We start from the raw sequence: 23,455 nt of genomic DNA, 5'->3' as shown, positions 1-23,455 counted from the left end.
TGCAGGATCATACAGTAATTCTAAAGTTTAACCCTTTGAGCAACTGCCAAACTGTTTTTCACAGAGGCTGTACCATTTAATATTCCCAACAAGAATGTTTGAAGCTTGTGGGTATTTTTGGTAGTGATTAAAATGTTCTAAAGTTGATTGTGGTGATGGTCACGCAACTATGTGAATAGACTAAGAACAAGTGAATTTTACACATTAAATAGGTGGACTCAAGTTTCAGGTCTTCTGACTCTGAGTGAAATAAATGCTCAGTCTGGGTATGCCATTCTACTGGTCAGATTAAATAACTGGAAAAATGTAAAGTTGTCTTAATGTAAATATGCATTATCTGTCAGCTTACAGGATAAATCTAGTTTTAAATATTCTATTTCATTCTTAAATTATTGAGGAATAGCATGACTTTTCAACTGTTTTTCACTTCTGGGCAGTTTATTTTTCTTTTACATTTAATCTCAGGAAATAAAGATATTAATTTTGTTACCATATTGAGCAATGTAGCATATTGAACAACCTGCAGCAGCCCTAGTTGCAGAAGCCAAGGAACTGAGAGGCAGAAAGGTGAAGTCTGGCATGGAGGGGCAGAGCCTGTGGGAGTGCAGGGACGGGAGCACGAGACTAGGAAGCAAATAAGGCTGCATTCCTTCAGCATGCTACCCTCACCAGCGCAGCCCCATGACCAGCGACTCAGCCCACATCCCATACACCCAAACCCCATCACCTGCTCCCATTCCCTGCTGGCTACGCACCCCCACCCCATCAGCCCCCAGTGCACGTACCTAACCCCCGCCCCCACCCCAAGTGTAGCCCAACTCACGTATCCTGTACACCTCCTGAGAACTACCTCCCCCTCATTGTTCCCTGCAGGGTGTTGCCAGAGCATAAAGGCTGCAGGCACCAACCTCCATATCTAGGCTACCCCCACCCACCCACTCCACCCATAGAGTCACACAGCCTCACTCTGTCCTGCCTAAGCTCTGTGCTTCTGTTTACGGCATTCCCAGGCCCACACATGTGCATGGGCCCCCAATCACATCATTCAGCTCTGGGAACCGCACTTCACAGCAGTCCTAGAAGCACACATGTGCAAGGCCCTCGGCCATACTTCCCAGCTTTGAGAAAATGCTGACCTTTGCAGCCGGTTCACATCTGCTCCCAATCCATGAAGACATAATACTGACCTGCTGCCATGGCTCTAAGCATGTGTACAAAGGGCCCTGTGACTTAGACCAGTGCACACAAGGGTTACACACCCCAGACTGGTGCACCCACACAGATACATCCTCCTTGGCTGCAGGGTGCCCACTGCAGGGTGCCCACGCTGCTGTTACGGCATCAGTATAACATCCCAACCTGAACCTATACCTGCCCTGAAACAAATCAGTGTACTGAGTGCCCACCCCCTACTCTGCTCCCTGCTGTACAACCAACCAGCAAACACTAGGCCTTAGACTACTGAAAGAAATCAATTCCCAAAGTAAATCAATCAAGATATTTACATGCCATGAAGACAGCAGAAGATCACTAAGTACATCACAACGCAGACAGATATAACTGTGCCTGAATACCAACTTAAAACACCAGAGGAGACACAGAGGCTGGAACAATTGATCAAAGATGTTCATACAACTCTACTTAATAAAAGAAGTTGGATAGTAAATGACATAAAGGTGATCAAGAAGATAGCAGAAAAGCATAAAGAGGAATTTGAAAGAATAAACAGAAAAATATTGGATATCACAGAGATTAAAGACTCTGTTGATCAAATAAAAAACATACTAGAGGCACACAATACCAGATTTGAAGAGACAGAAGAAAGGATAAGTGATGCAGAGGACAGAATAACTGACTTTGAAGACTCAAAACAACAAATGGCAAAAAAGTTGAAAAAATTGAATGGGAACTCAGGGAAGTGATAGACTAAAAAAAAAGTACGCAAATATAAGAATCATTGGTGTCCCAGAAGGAGAAGAGAGGAGTAAGGGGTTAGGAAGAGTAGTTAAGGATATAATGGGGAAAGCTTACCAATCCTCATAAAAGACAAATACACAAGTCAAAGAAGCCCAAAGAACTCCAAATAGAATAAAAGCAAACAGGCCTTCCCCAAGGCACATACTAATCAGTCTGTCAAAAGTTGAAGAGAAGCAGGCAGTGCAATGGTGGCTCAGTGGTAGAATTCTTGCCTGCCATGACAGAGACTCAGGTTCAATTCCTGGTGCCTGCCCACACCAAAAAAAAAAAAAAAAAATTAAGAGAAGCAGAAAATCCTGAAATTGGCAAGAGAAACACAAAAACAATCTACACATACAAGGGAAATCAAGTAAGACTAAATTCAGACTATTCAGCTAGTACCCTGGAGACGAGAACGCAGTGGTATGACATATTCAAGATTCTGGAAGAGAGAGACTTCCAGCCAAGAATTCTGTACCCAGTCAAACTGTCCTTCAAAAACTGAGGGAGAGCATGGGCCACAATGGCTCAGCAGGCAGAGTTCTCACCTGCCATGGTGGAGACCTGGGTTCGATTCCCGGTGCCTGCCCATACAAAAAACCAAAACAAAACAAAAAACTGAGGGAGCGATTAAAGTTTTCACAGACAAAGAAGTCCTGAAAGAATTTGCCAACAAGAGACTGGCCCAACAAGAAATACTAAAAGAAATTCTGTTGGCTGGAAAAAAAAGACAGGAGAGGGAGGTCTGGAAGAGGGCACAAAATTGAAGAGTACCACTAAGGGTAATTTAAAGAATTCAAAGAGAAAGAGGGAAAAGAATATATAGATATGACATATGAAATAAAAAAGAGAAGATGGTAGAATCAAGAAGCACCTTTTCAGTAATAACTTTGAAAGTTAATGGATTAAACTCGCCAATTAAAAGATACAGACTGGCAGAATGGATTAAGAAATATAATACAGCTATATGCTGCTTACAAGAGATTCATCTTAGACACAAGTATACAAATAGATTGAGAACAAAATGATGGAAAAATGTTTTCTACACAAGTTGTAACCAAAAGAGAGCAGAAGTAGCTATACTAATATGGGACAAAATAGTTTAAATGTAATGACATCATAAGAGATAAAGAATGACACTATATACCAATAAAAGGGTCAATTCACCAAGAAGATATAGTAATCATAAATGTTTATGCTCCCAATCAAGGAGCTCCAAAGTACATGAGACAGACATTTGCAAAATGGAAGGGAGTGACTGATGTTTCAACAATAGTAATTGTAGACTTCAATACATCACTCTCCTCTATAAACAGAACAACTAGACAGAAGATCAACAAGGAAACAGAGAAGTTAAATCACTTGATAAATGAACTAGACCTAACAGATACATATAAGTCATTGCATCCCAAAGCACAAGGTTATACACATTCTTTTCTAGTGCTCATGGAACATTCTCCAGGATACATCATATGTTGGGGAACAAATCCGGTCTTTATAAATACAAAAATATTAAAATTATTCAAAATACTTCCTCTGATCACAATGGTATGAAACTGGATCTCAATAAGCACCAAAGACTGAGAATATTCACAAATATTTGGAGATTAAATAGCACACTCTTAAACAAGGAGTGGTTCAAAGAAGAAATTGCTAGAGAAATCAATAACTATCTGGAGATGAATGAAAATGAGAATACAACTTATCAGAATTTATGGGATGTGGCAAAGGCTGTGCTGAGAGGGAAACTGATTGCCCTAAATGCCTATATTGAAAACCAAGAAAGAGTAAAAATTAAGGACTTAACGACAAACCCGGAGGAACCTGAGAAAGTACAGTAAACTAACCCCAAAGCAAATAGGAGAAGGAGGTAACAAAGATTAAAGCAGAGATAAATGAATGGGAGAACAAAAGAGCAATAGAAACAATCAATAAAACAAAAATTGGTTCTTTGAGAAAATCAATAAAATTGATGGGCCACTAGTAAGACTGACAAAGAAAAAAAGAGAGAGATGCAAGTAAACAAAATCAGAAATGAAAAGGGGTGTGTTACCACAGACCCTGAAGAAATAAAAAAAAATTATAAGAGGATACTATGAACAACTGTAATCCAACAAACTTGACAACTTAGAAGAAATCGACAAATTCATGGAGACACACAAACAAACCACAATGACTCAGGAAGAAATAGAAGATCTCAACAAACCAATCACAAGTAAAGAGATTCAATCAGTCATCAAAAATCTTCCTACAAAGAAAAGCCCAGGACCACATGGTTTCACAGGGGAATTTTATCAAACATTCCAAAAAGAACTAACACCAATCCTGCTCAAACTTTTCCAAAGAACTGATGAAAAAGGAACTCTAACTAACTCATTTCAGTACCAAAATCGGGTAAAGATGCCATAAGAAAGGAAAACTACAGGCCAATCTCTCTAATGAATGCAGATATAAGAATTCTCAAAAAATATTAGCAAATCAAATCCAACAGCACATTAAAAGAATTATACATCATTACCAAGTGGGATTTATACCAAGAATGCAAGGATGGTTCAATACAAGAAAAGCAATTAATGCAATACAGCACATTAACAGATCGAAAGGGAAAAATCACATGATCATCTTGACTGATGCTGAAAAAGTATTTGACAAAATTCAGGATCCTTTTCTGATAAAAACATTCCAAAAGATAGGAATCAAAGCTAACTACATCAATATGATAAAGGGAATATATGAAAAACTGATAGCCAGCATCATACTCAATGGCTTGAGACTGAAAGCTTTCCTCCTAAGATCAGGTACAAGACAAGGATGCCCACTGTCACCAGTATTATTCAATATTGTGCTAGAAGGTCTAGCTACAGCAATCAGGCAGGACAAAGAAATAAAAGACATCCAAATTGGAAAGGAAGAAGTAAAACTCATTATTTACAGATGATATGATACTATACTTGGAAGACCCTGAGAAACCCAGCAAAGTTACTTGAGCTAATAAATTAAGCAAGGTGGTGGGATATAAAATTAACGTGCAAAAATCAGTAACATTTCTATACACAAGCAATGACCAAACTGAGGAGTCAGTCAAGGAAAAAATTCCATTCAAAATAGCAAGTAAAAGAATCAAATACTTAGGAATAAACTTAATTAGGGACGTAAGGGATTGTATGCATAAAACTACATAAGACTGCTAAACATATTAAAGGAGATCTAAACAGGGGAAAGATACTCTCTGCTCATGGAAAGGAAGGCTAAATATAGTTAAGATGTCAATTCTCCCCAAACTGATCTACAGATTCAACACAGTACCAATCAAAATTCCAACAACCTCCTTGGAAGATTTGGAAAAGCTAATTACCAAATTAACAGGAAGGAAAAGAGACACCAAATAGCTAAAAGCATCCTAAAATAGAAGAACGAACTAAGAGGATTAACACTCCTTGATTTTAAAACCTATTATAAGCCACAGTGGTCAAAAAGGCATGGTACTGTCACAAAGATAGAAACAATGACCAATGGAATTGAATCAAGAGTGCAGAAATAGATCACCAAATGTATGGTCAAATGATTTTTGACAAGGCCCCCAAATCCTTTGAACTGGGACAAAATAGTCTTTTCAGTAACTGGGCATGGAAGAACTAGATATCAGTAGCCAAAAGATTGAAAGAGGACCCCTATTTTACATCCTACACAAAAATTAACTCAAAGTGGATCAAACACCTAAATATAAGAATTAGCACCATAAAGGTTCTAGAAGAAGTGTTAAGAAAACTTCAAGACCTAGTAATAGGAGGTAGCTTCCTAAACTTTACACCCAAAGGACAAGCAACAAAAGAAAAAAATAGATAAATGGGAACTGCTCAAAATCAAATGTTTCTGCACCTCCAGAGACTGTCAAAAAGGTGAAGAGGCAGTCAACTTAAGGGGAGAAAATATTTGGAAATCACATATTGGACAAAGGTTTGATTTCCTGCATATACAAAGAAATAATACAACTCAACAACAAAAGAACAAACAACCCAATTATAAAATGGGCTAAAGATATGAATAGGTATTTTTCTAAAGAGCAAATACAGAAGGCCCAAAAGCACATGAAGAGATGCTCATTTTCATTAGCTATAAGGGAAATGGAGATTAAGATTACAATGATCTATCACCTCACACCTATAAAAATGGCTGCTATTGAAGAAAAGATACATGATAAAGACTGAGATGGAATAATCTAGGAATACCTAGAGTGTACAAGGATAGTGACTAAATGCATATATTAAAAATGTTTTTGTATGAGGAAGAACAAAGGAATGTCAATATTGCAGGGGGTTGAAAACAGTAATTCATATTTTAAAACTTTAAGTTATGTGTGAGACTAAAGTAAAAAAAATTATTTGGTATGAAATTTATATTTTAAATAGTGTATCTCCTAATATAACTTATGTGGACAGTTCAATTGAACATCGTAAGTCATGGAACTTTGAGGAGGGCATGAGATTCTGTAGGTTTGTCCAGAGTGATGCCCTGAGAAATCACAGTGATTTGAACAGTGAATAAAAATGTATTTGCAAAGCACCCTTGGGGAAATGGTGAGAAAGAGGGAAAATTCAACTTCTTCATTTGGAGATGGCCTGATATTCTCGCAAGCAGTGAGGACAACAAAATCAAGAGGCCGACCCTTAATCTTGGCGTTTGTTCATATGAAATATATCCCTGCAAAGGATAGTCTAAGCCTACTTAAAATTAGGCCTAAGAGTCATCCCCGAGAATCCTCTTCTGTTGCTCAGATGTGGCCTACCTCTCAGCCAAGACTCCAAGCAAACTCACTGCCCTCCCCATCTCTATGTGGGGCATGACTACCAGGGGTGTAAACCTCCCTGGCAGCATGGGACAGAAATCCTAGAACGAGCTGGGACTCAGCATCAATGGATCGAGAAAACCTTCTTGACTGAACGGGGGAAGAGAGAAATGAGACAAAATAAATTTAGTCAGTGGCTAAATTTCAAATAGAGTTGAGAGGTTATCCTGGAGGTTATTCTTATGCATTATATAGATAAGCCCTGCTTAGTTTAAGGTATATTAGAGAGGCTAGAGGGAAGTGCCTGAAACTATAGAGCTGTGTTCCAGTAGCAATGTCTCTTCAAAATGAATATATAATGATATAACTTTTGCAAATGACTGTGTGATAGATAGTGAAACCTTGTTCTGGTGCTCTTTTTATCTGTGGTATGGACAGATGAGTAAAAAATATGGATTAAAAATAAATATATAATAGGGATAACAAATGTTAAAATAAATTGGGTAGAGGGAAATACTAGTGGTCAATGAAAGGGAGGAGTAAGGGGTATGGTATATATGAGTTTTTTCTTTCATTTCTTTATCTGGAGTAATGTAAATGTTCTGAGAAATGATCATGTGATGACTATATAACTACGTGATAATATCGTGAGACACTGACTACACACCAAGTATGGAATGTTCATACATTAAGAATGTTCATATTGTATGCTGATTGATTTTATTAATAAAAATTAAAAAAAAAAGAATGGCTGCTATCAAGCAAACAGGAAATTATAAATATTGGAGAGGATGTGGAGAAACTGGGACACTTGTGTATTGCTGGTGGGAATGTATAATGGTGCAGCCACTATGGAAGACTATTTGGCAGTTCCTTAGGAAACTAAATATTGAGTTGCTCTACGACTCAGCAATAGCACTCCTTAGCATATACCTAGAAGAGCTGAAAGTGAACGACAGAAACAGACATTTGCACACCAATGTTCATAGCAGTATTATTCACAATTGCCAAATGATGGAAACAAACCAAATGCCCATCAACAAGCAAGTGGATCAACAAAATGTGGTGTATACATACGATGGAATATTATGCAGCAGTAAGGCAAAATGATGTCCTGAAGCACATGACAAGATGGATGAGCTTTGAGGACATAATGCTGAGTGAAATAAGCCAGACACAAAAGGATAGATACTGTATGATTCCACTTTTATGACCAGCAGGAAGGTATAATCAGAGGCTTACAATACAGAATATAGGGAATCTATGTACAGATACATAGAAGCTAGAGATGGGTGAATCCTTAGCTAATAAGGTTGAACTCCAATGTAAGGGAATAGATAGGAGTGAAGGTGATTTTCTAGCAGGTCTATAAGTAATATTAACATATTGAAGATGAACAAGATTGAAAGGAGTTGTATAGACCTACGTGTCCCACTGATTCACACTAGTAATATCAATGAGTTTTCCTAAGAATTACTTCAAATATATGATTCTTGTATAAACAGTGTTTAAATCCAGGCTACAGGGGGAAAACTGCTATTGCTATTAGCTGTGTTCAATAGGAAACCATAAGCACTACCACAGCAACAGCAGAGGTAAATAATGGGGTGAGGGACAAGAGTTAAGAGAAGGTTTAGGTTTCCTATTTGACAAGGGTGTGTTTATTGGTTTTCTTTCTCTTGGGAACAATGAAATTATCTAAAATTGAGAATGTTGATGGATTGTGGACTTCTACATGATGCCCAATGAATGCAGGTGGCTGAAGGAAGCACTGATGAAGAAGTAAATTGGCAAATGATGGTGTATACTTACGAATTGAAGGTTGTGCTGCTACAAAAAGGAACAAAGTTGTGAAGCATGAAACAATGTGAATGAACACACAGAACATTTGGTGAGACAAAATATGCCAGACAAAAGAACAACATGGTATGGTCATTTAGAAAATGCTTATAAGAAAATAGTGGCCTAGATGGTAAGCTTTTAGAGCAAACACATTAAGTCTGGAGTGGTGATTAATATTTCTGGATATTGAGAGGCTGTTTCATATATCTACAACCTGATATTTAGAGATAACAATGAAGCCAAACAGGTTGGGGTTAAAGTAATTAAGACATAGGGGTAAGGAAGACAGTGTCTATATTTTAGAAACACACATACTCTTTGAGATCAATGGAAGAAAGGTTTATTTGGTCTGGAACTGAAATTTTCTGTAGGGTATAATCTATTTCAACCTATCTGTAAAGCTCATTTGAACAGCTGAAGCACAGGAAGCACAGTATAAGAAAGAGGTCCTTTAATCCTGCATAGATTTATTGTAATGTCTGAATATATCCTAGAGTATATTAAGCAGATAATCAAAAAGTATTGGCAAAATCCCCTGAAAGGGGGGAGAAAGAATATGGAACTATTAAACCTTACCATCAGGGAATCCCCTGATACTGTGTCAAATTTTAGGGACACCCAAATCAATAGGCCACGCTGTTGATCATGAGGCTTACTCTTGTGAAGCTTATGTACGTAGTGGAGAAGCTTAGACTACCTATAGGCATGCCTACGAGTTACGTCTGGAGGACCTCTGTTGTTGCTCAGATGTGGCCTCAGTCTCTCTCACCCTAAGTCTGCAAGTAAAATCATTGCCCTTCCCCCTACACGGGACATGACATTCAGGGGTGAAAATCTCCCTGGTGATGTGGCAGATGACTCCCGGGGATGAAGTCAGACCTGGTACTGTGAGATCAATAATTCCATCCTGACCAAAAGGGGGAAAAGAAGTGTAATTAATAAAGTATCAGTGGCAAAGAGAGTTCAAATAGAGTAGAGCAGCTACCCTGGAGGTTGTTCTTAGGCAAGCTTCAGTTAGATCTTGCTACCTATCATAACCTGCCAAACCCAACTAGGACCATTCCAGCCAATTCTAAAGAACACCTAGGGCAATACATAAGCTTCCACAAGGGTTCCATGCACTAGAGTAACTTTTCAGAAACCTACAACCTCCAGATGCATCCCTGGTCCAGGTAAGTGCGGAAACTTAGCCCAGTCTCTCCAGAACATCAGACAGTTCCATCTCCCTACCCTATATTAGTGACAGACCCTTCCAATACGAAAAATTTAGAATTGCCATAGCCCAAACAACCCTAAAGAGAGGCAAGGAAAGATCAATGGTGATGGTGGAGTTATACATAGAAGACAGGAATTAACAAATGAATATGAATACTGAATCATTAACTTGATATTTCTTTTAGTCTCCAGTAATTTAAAGCAGCCAGAAGTAAAAACTTAAAATTGTGAAACTGTAGCACATGTCAAACTCTGAAATATGTTCTAGAACTAATTGTGGTGTTGAGCTTTGAAATTTATAGTTTTTTTGCATATATGTTATTTTTCATAAAAAAAGAAGGAAAAAAAAGTCGACTGTGATGATAGAAAAATATTTAAGCCCTCTAGCCTCCTATATTCTAGAGCAGCTAAAAGGAAAAATATGAGAGGATCGTATGGTAGTCCATGACAAACTCTGGGATCTGTTCTGTAAACACTTGCTGAAGAGTGCTTTGAAAATTATTGCTTTTTTTCATTTCTTTCTTTGTATATATGTTATGCTATACAAAAAAAAAAAGTTTTTTAAAAGTATTATAAATAGAATTCTAAAAATGAAAAAAAAAATTGTGCAATTTCTCCAGAACAATATCTATTTTCCTACTGCATTATTATCGACCACCCTCTTCAACATGGAAAAGTTAGAATGGGCATAGTACAAATACCCCTAAGTTAGAAGATAGGATTTAACAAGAGTATGGCTACCATCATTATATGGACATTTCTCTTAGTCTCCAGTGTCTTGCAGCAGATAGAAGGAAAAACCTAAAATTGTGGAATTATAACACATACTAAACTCTGAAATCTGTATTATACTACTTGTTACAATGTAGTTTGAAATTTATTGCTTTCTTGTATACACATTCCACAATAAAAAGAAATTGTGAAAAATCATTTATGGGTAAAAGATTAAAAGGCTAATTATACTACAGGATCCACAATAAATCTATTAAACATTTCACAACCATAGTTAATTAATTTATATCATTTCAGATAAGAGAACTGATGCAAAGGTCAAATCAAGTTTAAAAAGTACTGAATACCTACTTTGGATTGGGTACTGGTGCTAGAGTCAATGAGTTACCAATTCAAAGTAAAAAACAAAAAAAAAAACCCAAGGATTTCTTCCTTTTGGTACTAAGCTAATTGAGTCCATAATCCTTTATTGAAGAAAGTTAAGTCTTAATTGGCCTCCTATTGAATTATTCAATATTTTTAATGAAAATAAGACTTCACACATAGCTTTTCTAGAACATAATAGGAAGATCTACACTCAACAAATATTTCTCCTAAAATCTCATAAATTACTTAGGACACTATTAAATTATAAGTAAAATAAACTGATATGTAACTATAGCTTTATGAATTCTCAATGCTCACCTTTATTTCAATAATAAAGCATTTAAAATACCTCCAAAATATTTTAAGAGATGGAACCTAGATATGAAACTATTTGTCTGAAAGGAAAGTTGTCTAAATCTATCCCAAGTTTACCTCTAAGCTTGGGAGATTTCTCACAGAAAAAAAGGAGAAATGTACCTTTCCATGACAGCCAGGCATTCCTTTCTCCAGGTAAATCGACTACCCCGTCTTAGTCGGAAGGTGCCTGATGTGGCAGAAACTGGGGGAGGTGTTTGTCTCCATTCTGGGTCTTCAATTGGAATGGGAGCAGGTCTCATACTTAGTGTAGCCCCTGAAATAAACAAGAAATTTAGCAAATATCTTGCAATTTGTTAAAATCAATTTGAAAAATATATCATGAAATCCTGCAGTGCATATGAGATTTATATTTAAAACATTTTTGATCACAATAAAAAAATTGAACCTCTTCCTTAAAAAACCCATCATTAATAAAATATTTTTTAAACGTCATTTTTGAAACAACACTAAATCTATCTCCTTATAGGAATAGGAAAGTATAATCTTTGGTCTACTGACAACTTAATCTCTGAAAAACCTCTCTTTAAGTTTCTATATTTGGCAGTTTTAATGTTTTTGAACAATATGTCCTATATGTTTCAAACCTTTTAATACCATGCAGAGGACTTTTTGTTGTTGATAAAATGGAACCCTTGAAGAATATGTGCAGGTAGGAGACAAACTTAAAATAACCCTAGTTGTAAACTTTTATAAAATCAAATGCAGCATCAAAATAATATTTGATATACTTTTAGTCTACTAACTAAATCAGGTCTCTTAAGGTCTACTACCTGTTGATAGTATACTATTTGCTATTATCTCTTGAATATAATAAAATTTCAAATTCTATCCAGAATCAGACCAATATTTATTACCTTTACTACTACCACTTTATAATAAGCAAACCTCAACTCTCACTTCCTGTGACAGCTTCCAAAACTGGCCTTTCCCAATAAGTCATATCTGGTAATCATGCTCTTGTATAGTCCACTTAGTCCACTGCCCTTGAATCTTGTCTGGCTTTGTTTCTACACTGACCAAAAAAAAACAAAAAATAGAAAAAGTAATGTGTGAATTCTGAGGATAGGTCATAGATGCTTTGCGGTTTCTGCATAGGTCTTCTGGAATGCTGGCTCTGGAGGAAACCAGCTGACAAATACGAAGTCTGACTAACGTGAGACTGCGATTTTGTAAAGAATTCCAAATAAGCCATGGAGTGCAAGATGCCCAGCCAGCTCCAGTTGCTTCTACCAGCCCAGCCCTGGCTCTTAATGTTTGAGTGAAAGAGCCATCTTGGACATTCCAGCCCCAGAAGATGCCATGTGGAGACCTGCAGAACCCAACTGGTTAGAGAAACAAGGCCCCAGATAAACAGTCCCAAGAGACCCAGTCACCAAGAGTTCCATTTAATGATCCCACAGCCTGTATTCACAACTTTGTGTAGTCTCTTCCCATACTGTACTGTGATGGCGTGTCACTTCTCGGATTAGATTATAAAAGGCAACATGGCATTTGTCTTGGTTGCTCTCTCTCTCAGACCACTTGCTCAGAGGAAAATCAGCTATCACGTTGTAAGGACACTCAGACAGCTTATGGCAAGGTGAGGAACTGATGTCTGCCATTATCCATATTGAGCTGGGAAGTGGATTGTCTAACCCTATAATAGCAGCTCTAGCTGACAGTGCTACTGCAACCTTATGAGAGACTATGAGCCAGAAACCTCCAGCTAGGCCACAACCCAGATTTCTGACCCAAAGAAACTGAGAACATAAATGCTCATTGTTTGAAGTTGCTAAATTGTGGGGTAATTTTTCATACAACAACAGATTAATACAAACCATCAAAACCATTCGCAACCGTTTATTTCTTCCTATTCCCCAACACTGAGTATTGTGTTATTCATTATTCATATTTATATATTTAGCAGGAAAAAAATCTTTCTTTAACACAGGGATTTCACTATGAGAATAAACATTTTTTTCCTGTTTAGTGACCATTATATGTCTTTTCTGTGGATTCATACCTGTTCTTCATTTTTCTTCTGGGTTATTTACCTTATTCTGTTTCTTTTTATATGCAACTTTAAAAAAAAATTTTTTTTTTATTGTCAAACCAAAACAACATACAAATAGGAATATTTTTAACATACAAACATTCCACATATGGTATACAATCAATGGCTCTAAATTATCATTACACAGTAGTAGATTCATCACCATGATCATCACCTTATTCTTAATGGCATGTAGAAACCACACCAATTGCTAGTCATTCAGATTGTAATCTTTTTTCCACTTTGTCATTTGTCTTTTATCGCTATTTATGGTTCATTTTGCAATCCTAATTTTCATGGAGTCATATCTGTCAATCTTTTATGATCAATATGTGTTTTATATCACTCAGATTTTTAAAGCTTTCACTTTTGTGTTTAAACTTTTAATACATATATAATTTTTTATTATGTATGATAAAAAGTAAATAACATTTTTTCTCAAATGGACCACCAACAGTATCATCAAAAAAGCTTTAGTGATCATGGCTTAAAACAGGGTAGATAAAATATGGCCCACTGCCTATTTTTGTAAATAAAGTTTTAATGGAATACAGTCCTGCTCATTCATTTGCATTTCATCTATCACTACTTGTACACGATAACAGCAGAGTTTAGCTGTGACAGAGACCATACAGTCTATAAGACTAAAATATTTACCAGCTGGCCCTTTACAGAAAGGGCTTTTTGACCCATGGCTTTAAAAACATTCCTGGCAGGCGGGCCACAGAGGCTCAGCAGGCAAGAATGCTCATCTGCCATGCCAGAGGACCCGGGTTCGATACCCGTTGCCTGCCCATGTTAAAACAAAACAAAACAAAACATTCCTGGCTTACTCACTATAAACTGAAATCCCTTCTTGGTAACTCGAGAAAGAGGATCCCCTGCTCCATGCAGGCTGTTCCCAGCACATATAAAGGCTATGAGCACTAACCTCCACACCCAGGCTACCCCCACCCCTCCATCCATAGTGTCACACAGCCTCAACCTGCCCCCTCCCCCACCGCCAGCTCTGCATATCAGTTTACGGTAGCCCTAGACCTGTGCATTTGTATGGGCCCCCAATCACGTCATTCAGCTCTGGAAATGTCAGTTTATGGCAGTCCTAGAACCGCACATGTGCAAAGAGCCTCAATCACACGTCCCAGCTCTGAGAAAGTGCTGACCTGTGCATCCAGATCACATCTGTCCCCACAAATGAAAGTACACCACAAACCTGCTGCCATAATTCTATGAATGAGCCCTAGACTAGCATACACCAGGGTTATGCCCCCCAGACTGGTGCACATGCACAGATACATCCTCCCTGGCCGCTGGGTGCCCACGTTCACAAGCACAAGCGTTAACACCCCCAACCTGTGCCTATACCTGCCCTGAAATGAATCACTGCAATGAGTGCCCTATCCTGTACCCTGCTCCCTGCTGCACATCCATCCTGCAAACACAAGGCCTTAGATTGCTGAAAGAAACTAGCTCCCAAAGAAAATCAATCAAGATATTTACATGTGACTAAAACAACAGATCACTAAGCATATCACAATGTACACAGATATAACCCTGCCTAATGATCAAATTAAAATACCAGAGGAGACACAGACATGGGAACAACTACACAAAGATGTTTATATAACTCTACTTAATAAGTGGGATAGCAAATGCCATAAAGGAGATCAAGATGACAGTAGAAGAGCATAAAGAGGAATTTCAAAGAATGAATAGAAAAATAGTGGTTATCACAAAGACTAAAGACTTTGTGAACCAAAGAAAAAACACTACAGGCATACAACACCAGATCTGAAGAGCCAGAAGAAAGAGTAAACTATATAGAGGACAGGATAACTGACTTCAAAACAGCAAATTTGAATTGGATCTCAGAGAAATGATAGACAAAACAAAGAGCACAAATATAAGAATCACTGGAGTCCCAGAAGGAGAAGAGAGGAGTAAAGGGTTAGGAAGAGTAGTTGAGGATATAATGGGGGAAAACTTTCCAACTCTCACAAAGGGTATAAATACACAAGTCAAAGAAGCCCAACAAAATCCAAACAGGCCTTCCCCAAGACTCATACTAATCAATCTGTTAAATGTAGAAGAGAAGGAGAAAACTGTGAAAGTGGTAAGAGAAAAACAATCTACTACACACAAAGGAAACCACATAAGACTAAGATCAGACTACTCCACTAGCACCATGGAGGCAAGAAGGCAGTGGTATGATACATTCAAAATGCTGAAAAGACTTCCAGCCAAGAATTCTGCACCAAGCCAAACTGTCCTCCAAAACTGAGGGAGTGATTAAAGTTTTCACAGACGAAGAAGTCCTGAAAGAATTTATCAACAAGAGACTGGCCCTACAAGAAATACTAAAAGGAGTTCTGCCAGCTGAAAAACAAAACAAAACAAAACAAAAAAATAAGAGTGAGGCCAAGAGGAGTGCACAGAATTGAAGAGTACCAGTAAGGATAATGCGAAGGATAAAAAGAGAAAGAGGGAAAAGAAAATATAGATCTGACAAATCAAATAAAAAAAGATAAGATGGTGAATTAAAAAAAAGCCTTTTCAGTAATAACTTTGTTAATGGACTAAACTTACCAATTAAAAGTTACAGAGTGGAAGAATGGATAAAGAAATATAAATCAGCTGTATGCTGTTTACAAGAGACACATCTTAGACACAGGATACAAATACACTGAAAGTGAAAGGATGGAAAAAGATCTTCCACGCAAGCTGTAATCAAAAGAAAGCAGGAGTAGCTATACTAATATCAGACAAAATAGACTTTAAATGCAAAAACATTATAAGAGACAAAGAAGGACACTATATACTAATAAAAGGGTCAACTCACCAAGAAGATATAACAATCATAAATGTTTACACTCCAAATCAAGGAGCTCCAAAGTACATGAGACAGACATTGGCAAAACTGAAGGGAGTGATACATGGTTCAACAATAATAATAGGAGATTTCAATACATCACTCTCCTCTATAGATAGAACAATCAGACAGAAGATCAATAAGGAAATATAGAAGTTAAATAACTTGATAAATGAATTAGACCTAAAAGACATATATAGGTCACTGCACCCCAAAACACAAGGATATACATTCTTTACTATTGCTCATGGAACATTTTCCAGGACAGATCATATGCTGGGGCACAAAACAGGTCTTTATAAATTTAAAAACACTGAAATTACTCAAAGCACTTTCCCTAATCACAATGGGTTGAAGCTGGATCTCAATAACCACCAAACAATGAGAACATTCACAAATATATGGAAATTAAATAACACATTCTTATTAAACAAGGAGTGGATCAAAGAAGAAATTGCTAGAGAAATCAGTAGCTATCTGGAGATGAATGAAAATGAGCATAAAATTTATCAAAACTTATAGGATATGGCAAAGGCTGGGCTGAGAGGAAAATTTATTGCCCTAAATGCCTATATTAAAAAACAAGGAAGAGCAAAAATCGAGGACTTAACAGCACACCTGGAAGAACTTGAGAAAGAATAGTAAACTAACCCCAAAGCAAACAGAAGAAGAGAAATAACAAAGATTAAAGCAGAGATAAATGAATGGGAGAACAAAAGAATAATAGAAAGTATCAATGAAACAAAACAGGTTAAGAAAATCAATAAAACTGATGGGCCACTAGCAAGACTGACAAAGAAAAAAAAGAGAGAGGATGCAAATAAACAAAATCAGAAATGAGAAGGGGTGCGTTATCACCGCTGAACAAAAAAAAAAGAAATCATAAGAGGATACTATGAATAACTATATGCCAACAAACTAGACAACTTAGATGATATGGACTAATTCCCGGAGACACACAAACAAGCTACACTGACTCAGGAAGAAACAGAAGATCTCAACAAACCAATCACAAGTAAAGAGATTCAATCAGTCATCAAAAATCTTCCCACAGAGAAAAGCCCAGGGCCAGGTGGCTTCACAGAGGAATTTTATCAAACATTCCAGAAAGAATTAACACCAATCCTGCTCAAACTTTTCCAAAAAATTGAGGAAAAAGGAACTCTACCTTACTCATTTTGTGAAGCTGATATCATTTTAATACCAAAATCAGGTAAAGATGCCATAAGAAAGGAAAACGACAGGCCAATCAATCTCCCTAACAAGCATAGATGCAAAAATTCTCAACAAATTATTAGCAAATTGAATCCAACAACACATTAAAAGAATTATACACCACAACCAAGTGGGGTTTATACCAGGAACGTTAAGATGGTTCAACACAAGAAAATCAATTAATGTAATACAGCACATTAACAAATCGAAAGGGAAAAATCACATAATCATCTTGATTGATGCTGAAAAAGCATACAACATAATTCAACATCCTTTTCTGATAATAATACTCTAAAAGATAGGTATCAAAGTTAATTACCTCAATTTGATAAAGGGGATATATGAAAAATCGATAGCCAGCATCGTACTCAATGGAGAGAGACTGAAAACTCGAACCCTGAGATCAGGAATGAGACAAGGATGCCCAGTGCCACCACCAATTATTATTCAATATTCAAAAGTTCTAGCTGCAGCAATCAGGCAGGACAAAGAAATAAAAGGTATTCAAATTGGAAAGGAAGAAATAAAACTCTATTATTTGCAGATGACACGGTACAATAACTGGAAGATTCTGAGAAATCTACAACAAAGTATATAAGCTAATAAACAAATTCAGCAAGGTGGTGGGATATAAAATTAATGTGCAAAAATCAGTAACATTTCTATACACAAGCAATGACCTAACTGAGAAATCAGTTAAGGAGAAACATTCCATTGAAAATAGCAACTAAAAGAACCAAGCACTTAAGAATGAACTTCACTGGGAATGTAAACTACTTGTACACAGAAAACAACATATTATTGCTAAAAGAAATCAAAGGAGATCTAAATAGGTGGAAAGACATTTCCTGCTCATGGATAGGAAGGCTAAATATAGGTAAGATGTCAATTCTCCCCAGATTGATATAAAGATTCAACACAGGACCCATCAAAATTCTAACAACCTACTTTGAAGATTTGGAAAAGCTAAGTATCAAATATATCTGGAAGGGAAAGAGACCCCCAAATAGCTAAAAGCATCCTAAAAAAAACAACGAAGTGGGAGGATTAACACTTTGACTTTAAAACCTATTATACAGCCACAGTGGTCAAAACAGTATGGTACTGGTCGGACTTCCGGATCAAGATGGCGGCTTAACAATGTGCACATTTTAGTTCGTCCTCCAGAACAACTACTGAATAACCAGAAACAGTACAGAACAGCTCCTGGGGCCACGTCAGTGACCAGACACAAAGCATATACCCCAGTCTGGACCAGCTGGACCGGCTGTGAGCCCCCAAAGAACCGTGAGTTCTCAAAGCTGCGGTGGCCGGCACCTCTCCCCAACAGGCTGCTTCCCAGAGGGGAAAGGAAAGGAACTTTACCAGCAGCAGGGACTGAGCACAATCAAACGGCAACTGTGGAATTAATTAACAAATTCTGACTACTAAAAATAGGCCCTCAGCTTAGGTGAACCTGGTCAAAGAGGAGGTTGCTCATTTTTGCCCTGGTGCCAAGGGGGCAGGACTGGGAAATAGAGGTTTTTGTGGCTGTGTTTCTACAAAGGCTTGACAGCCTTTGGATATAGTGGCAGGACTTCTCAGACTGCAACTGCCCCAGGCATAGGCAGAAGTGAGCTCGTTTGGGGGCTTGTCTGGAGCCTGTGCCTACCCCAGGAGAGGGGTGAAGCCCAACTCAGGTGGAATCCCTCCCTCAAGGAATTCAGACACCAGAGCTTGGTAATTTGAAGCCATTAAAACCAGCCTACAACCTCTCCTCTGTGTCCATCACGCCCCCAGCAGGGAGAGTCTGTCAAAGTTAAAGATACTGCATAATCTTACGCTGGTGGGACATGCAGGCAGACAAGCACCACATACTGGGCAGGATAAGAAAAACAGAGTCCAGAGAATTCACAGGAAAGTCTTTCAACCTGCTGGGTCTCACCCTCAGGGAAAACCAACGCAGGTGACTCTTTCCTCCTGACAGGAGGCCAGTTTGGTCTGGGAAAATCCGGCTGCAGTCTAAAATACCTAAGTAGAACCTCCTAAGGGTGGGGGGGAAAAGGCACCATACAAGCGGGGCAAGAAACAAGAACACAATAACTGAAAATTTCTCCTCTGTTAAACAAAACTTAAGCTAAAGGTCCAGATAAAGCTGAACGGAATGTCAAAGAACAGATAGACAACAAATTCATCCAGCAAGAAAACCCTAAGTAAAAGAAGTAAAAGCAATCTCCAGAATAAAGTAATTAGGGTAAGTAAATGCCTAGACACCAGCAAAAAATAACAAATCACACCAGAAGAATTGAAGATATGGCCCAGTCAAAGGAACAAACCAACAATTCAAATGACATACAGGAGCTGAAACATTTAATTCAGAATATACGAACAGACATGGAAAACCTCATCAAAAACCAAATCAATGAATTGAGGGAGGATATAAAGAAGGCAAGGAATGAACAAAAAGAAGAAATCGAAAGCCTGAAAAAACAAATCACAGAACTTATGGGAATGTAAGGCAAGGTAGAAGAGATGAAAAAAACAATGGAAACCTACAATGGTAGATTTCGAGAGACAGAACAAGGATTTCTGAACTGGAGGACGGAACATCCAAAATCTGGCAAGAAAAAGAAAATATAGGGAAAAAAATGGAAAAATATGAGCAGGAACTCAGGGAAGTGAAAGACAACATGAAGCGCACAATTAAATGTGTTGTGGGTATTCCAGAAGGAGAAGAGAAGGGAAAAGGAGGAGAAAAACTAATGGAGGAAATTATCACTGAATTACAAAAACCTTAAAGTTACAGATCCAAGAAGTGCAGCGTACCCCAAAGAGAATAGATCCAAATAGACATACTCCAAGACATTTACCAACCAGAATGTCAGAGGCCAAAGAGAAAGAGAGAATCTTGAAAGCAGCAAGAGAAAAGCAATCCATCACGTACAAGGGAAGCCCAATAAGAATATGCATAGATCTCTGAGCAGAAACCATGGAGGCAAGAAGACAGTGGGATGATATATTTAAATTATTAAAAGAGAAAAACTGTCAACCAAGAATTCTATATCCAGCAAAATTGTCCTTCAAAAATGAGGAGACCATCAGGAGATACAAACAGGGTAAGATATTGGGTAATTGGAGCTGAAGGGATGCAGATTGTGCAACAGGACTGAATATAAAAACTCAGAAATGGACAGCACAATATTACCTAACTGTAATACAAGAATGTTAAAACACTGAATGAAGCTGCATGTGAGAATGACAGAGGGAGGAGGGCTGGGGCATAAATGAAATCACAAAGAAAGAGAGATGATAAAGATCGAGATGGTATAATCTAGGAATGCCTAGAGTGTATAATGATAGTGACTAAATGTACAAATTTTAAAAATGTTTTTGCATGTGGAAGGACAAAAGAATGTCATTACTGCAGTGTGCTGAAAACAGATGGTAATTAATATTCTAAAATTTCAACTTATGTGTGAGACTAAAGCAAAAAATGTTTATTTGGTACAAATTTATATTTTGACTAGTGCATCTCCTAATATAACTTATGTAGATAGTTGGTTGAACACCTTAAGTACATGGAACTTTGGTAGGACATGAGATTTTGTTGGTTTGTCCAGGTGATGCCCTGATAAATCCCAGAGTGTTTCGATCAGTGAGTGGAAAAGTATTTGCAAAGTCCCCTCAGGGGAATGGTGAGAACGGGGAAAACTCAACTTCCCCAAGTTGAATTCTTGATATTCTCACAAGAAGTGTGGACAACCAAAGCTATAGGCTGAGCCCCCAGTCTTGGGGTTCGTTCATATGAAACTCAACCCAACAGGGGATAGGTCAAGCCTACTTAAAATCAGGCCTAAGAGTCACCCCCCAAGAGAACCTCTTTTGTTGCTCAGATGTGGCCTCTCTCTCCAGCCAACACAGCAAACAAACTCACCACCCTCCCCAATGTCTACGTGGGACATGACTCCCAGGGGTGTGGATCTTCCTAGCAATGTGGGACAGAAATCCCAGAATGAGCTGAGATTCAGCATCAAGGGACTGAGAAAAACTCTAGAATGAGCTGAGACCCAGCATCAAGGGATTGAGAAAACCTTCTCGACCAAAAGGGGGGAGAGTGAAATGAGACAAAGTGTCAATGGCTGAGAGATTCCAAACAGAGTTGAGAGGTTATCCTGGAGGTTATTCTTACACATTAAGTAGATATCACCTTGTTATCCAAGATGTAATGGAGAGGCTGGAGGGAACTGCCTGAAAATGTAGAGCTGTGTTCCAGTAGCCATGTTTCTTGATGATGATTGTATAATGATATAGCTTTCACAATGTGACTGTGAAAACCTTGTGTCTGATGCTCCTTTTATCTACCTTGTCAACAGATGAGTAGAACACATGGAATAACAATAAATAATAGGGGGAACAAATGTTAAAATAAATTTAGTTTGAAATGCTAGTGATCAATGAAAGGGAGGGGTAAGGGGTATGGTATGTAAATTTTTTTTTTTGTTTTCGTTTTATTTTTCTGTTGTCTTTTTATTTCTTTTTCTGAATTGATGCCAATGTTCTCGGAAATGATCATGATGATGAATATGCAAGTATGTGATGATATTGAGAATTGCTAAGTGTATGTGTAGAGTGGAATGAGCTTGTCTTGGGAATGTTTGTGTTTCGTTTTTGTAATTTTTTTTTAATTAATAAAAAATAAAAAAAAAAAAACAGTATGGTACTGGGACAAAGACAGAAGCATTGACCAATGGAATCGAATTGAGAATGCAGAAATAGAACACCAAATCTATGGTCAAATGATTTCTGACAAGGCCCCGAAATCCTCTGAAATGGAACAAAATAGACTTTTCAAAATAGCCAAAAGAATGAAAGAGGACCCCTATCTTACACCCTACACAAAAATTAACTCACAGTGGTTCAAACACCTAAATATAAGAACTAGCACCATAACGCTTCTACAAGAAAATGTAGGGAAACATCTTCAAAACCTAGTGATAGGAGGTAGCTTCCTAATCTTTACACCCAAAGCAGAAACAACAAGAGAAAAAATAGATAAATGGGAATACCTCAAAATCAATGTTTCTGCACTCCAAAAGACTTGGTCAAAAAGGTGAAGAGGCAACCAACTGAATGGGAGAAAATATTTGGAAATCATATATCGGACAAAGGTCAATTTCCTGTATATACAAAGAAATCACACAACTCAACAACAACAAAAAAAAACCCAATTATAAAATGGGCTAAAGATATGAATAGGCGTTTTTCTGAAGAGCAAATACAGATGGCACAAAAGCACATGAAGAGATGCTCATTTTCATTGGCTATAAGGGAAATGCAGATCAAGACTACAATGAGATACCACCTCACACCTGTAAGAATGGCTGCTATTAGTAACGCACCCTGGCAGCGTGGGACAGAAATACTAGAATGAGTTGGGATTCAGCATCAAGAGACTGAGAAAGCCTTTTTGACCAAAAGGGGGAAGAGAGAAACGAGACAAAGTAAGGTTTCAGTGCATGAGAGATTTCAGAGTTGACAGGTTATCCTGGATGTTATTCTTACACATTATACAGATATCCCCTTTTTAGATTAAGGTGTATTAGGCTAGAGGGAAGTGCCTGAAACTGCAAAGTTGTGTTCCAGTAGCCATGGTTCTTGAAGATGATTGTATAATGATACAACTTTCCAAATGTGACCATGGGATTGTGCAAACCTTGTGTCTGATGCTCCTTTTATCTACGGTGTAGACAAATGAGTAAAATATATGGGTAAAAAAATAAATAAATAATAGGGGAAACAAATGTTAAAATTAAAAAATATATATATTGGATAGACGGAAATACTAGTGGTCAATGAGAGGGAGGGGTAAGGGTATGTTATATGAGTTTTTTCTTTTTATTTCTTTTTCTGGAGTGATGCAAATGTTCTAAAAAACGAACATGGTGATGAATATACAACTATGCAATCATACTGTGAGCCATTGATTGTACACCATGTATGGAATATTTGTATGTTAAGAATGTATGTGCTTGTGTGTTGTTGTATCAAAATAATAATAAAAGAATGGCTGCTATTAAACAAACAG

The 23,455-nt window shown here is 37.6% G+C and overlaps 1 protein-coding gene across 17 annotated transcripts in view; it reads right to left on the bottom strand.

Annotated features, from left to right (window-relative positions):
- Window positions 1–23,455, bottom strand: part of HMBOX1 (homeobox containing 1) — a 280,883-nt gene that overhangs the window by 58,152 nt on the left and 199,276 nt on the right. For all 17 annotated transcript variants that reach the window (XR_013172433.1, XM_077152922.1, XM_077152925.1 and 14 more), the window contains one exon: window positions 11,375–11,528. Coding sequence is in view for 16 of the 17 variants with exons in the window: in XM_077152922.1 (XP_077009037.1) it covers window positions 11,375–11,528 (154 nt within the window). In the remaining variant the exon portion in view is untranslated. The remainder of the gene's footprint in view (window positions 1–11,374; window positions 11,529–23,455) is intronic.

The sequence above is a fragment of the Tamandua tetradactyla genome, chromosome 3 (assembly GCF_023851605.1).
Source record: "Tamandua tetradactyla isolate mTamTet1 chromosome 3, mTamTet1.pri, whole genome shotgun sequence".
NCBI lineage: Eukaryota > Metazoa > Chordata > Mammalia > Pilosa > Myrmecophagidae > Tamandua > Tamandua tetradactyla.
Note: the sequence above shows the minus strand (reverse complement) of the source record. Positions and strands in the feature narration are given on the sequence as shown.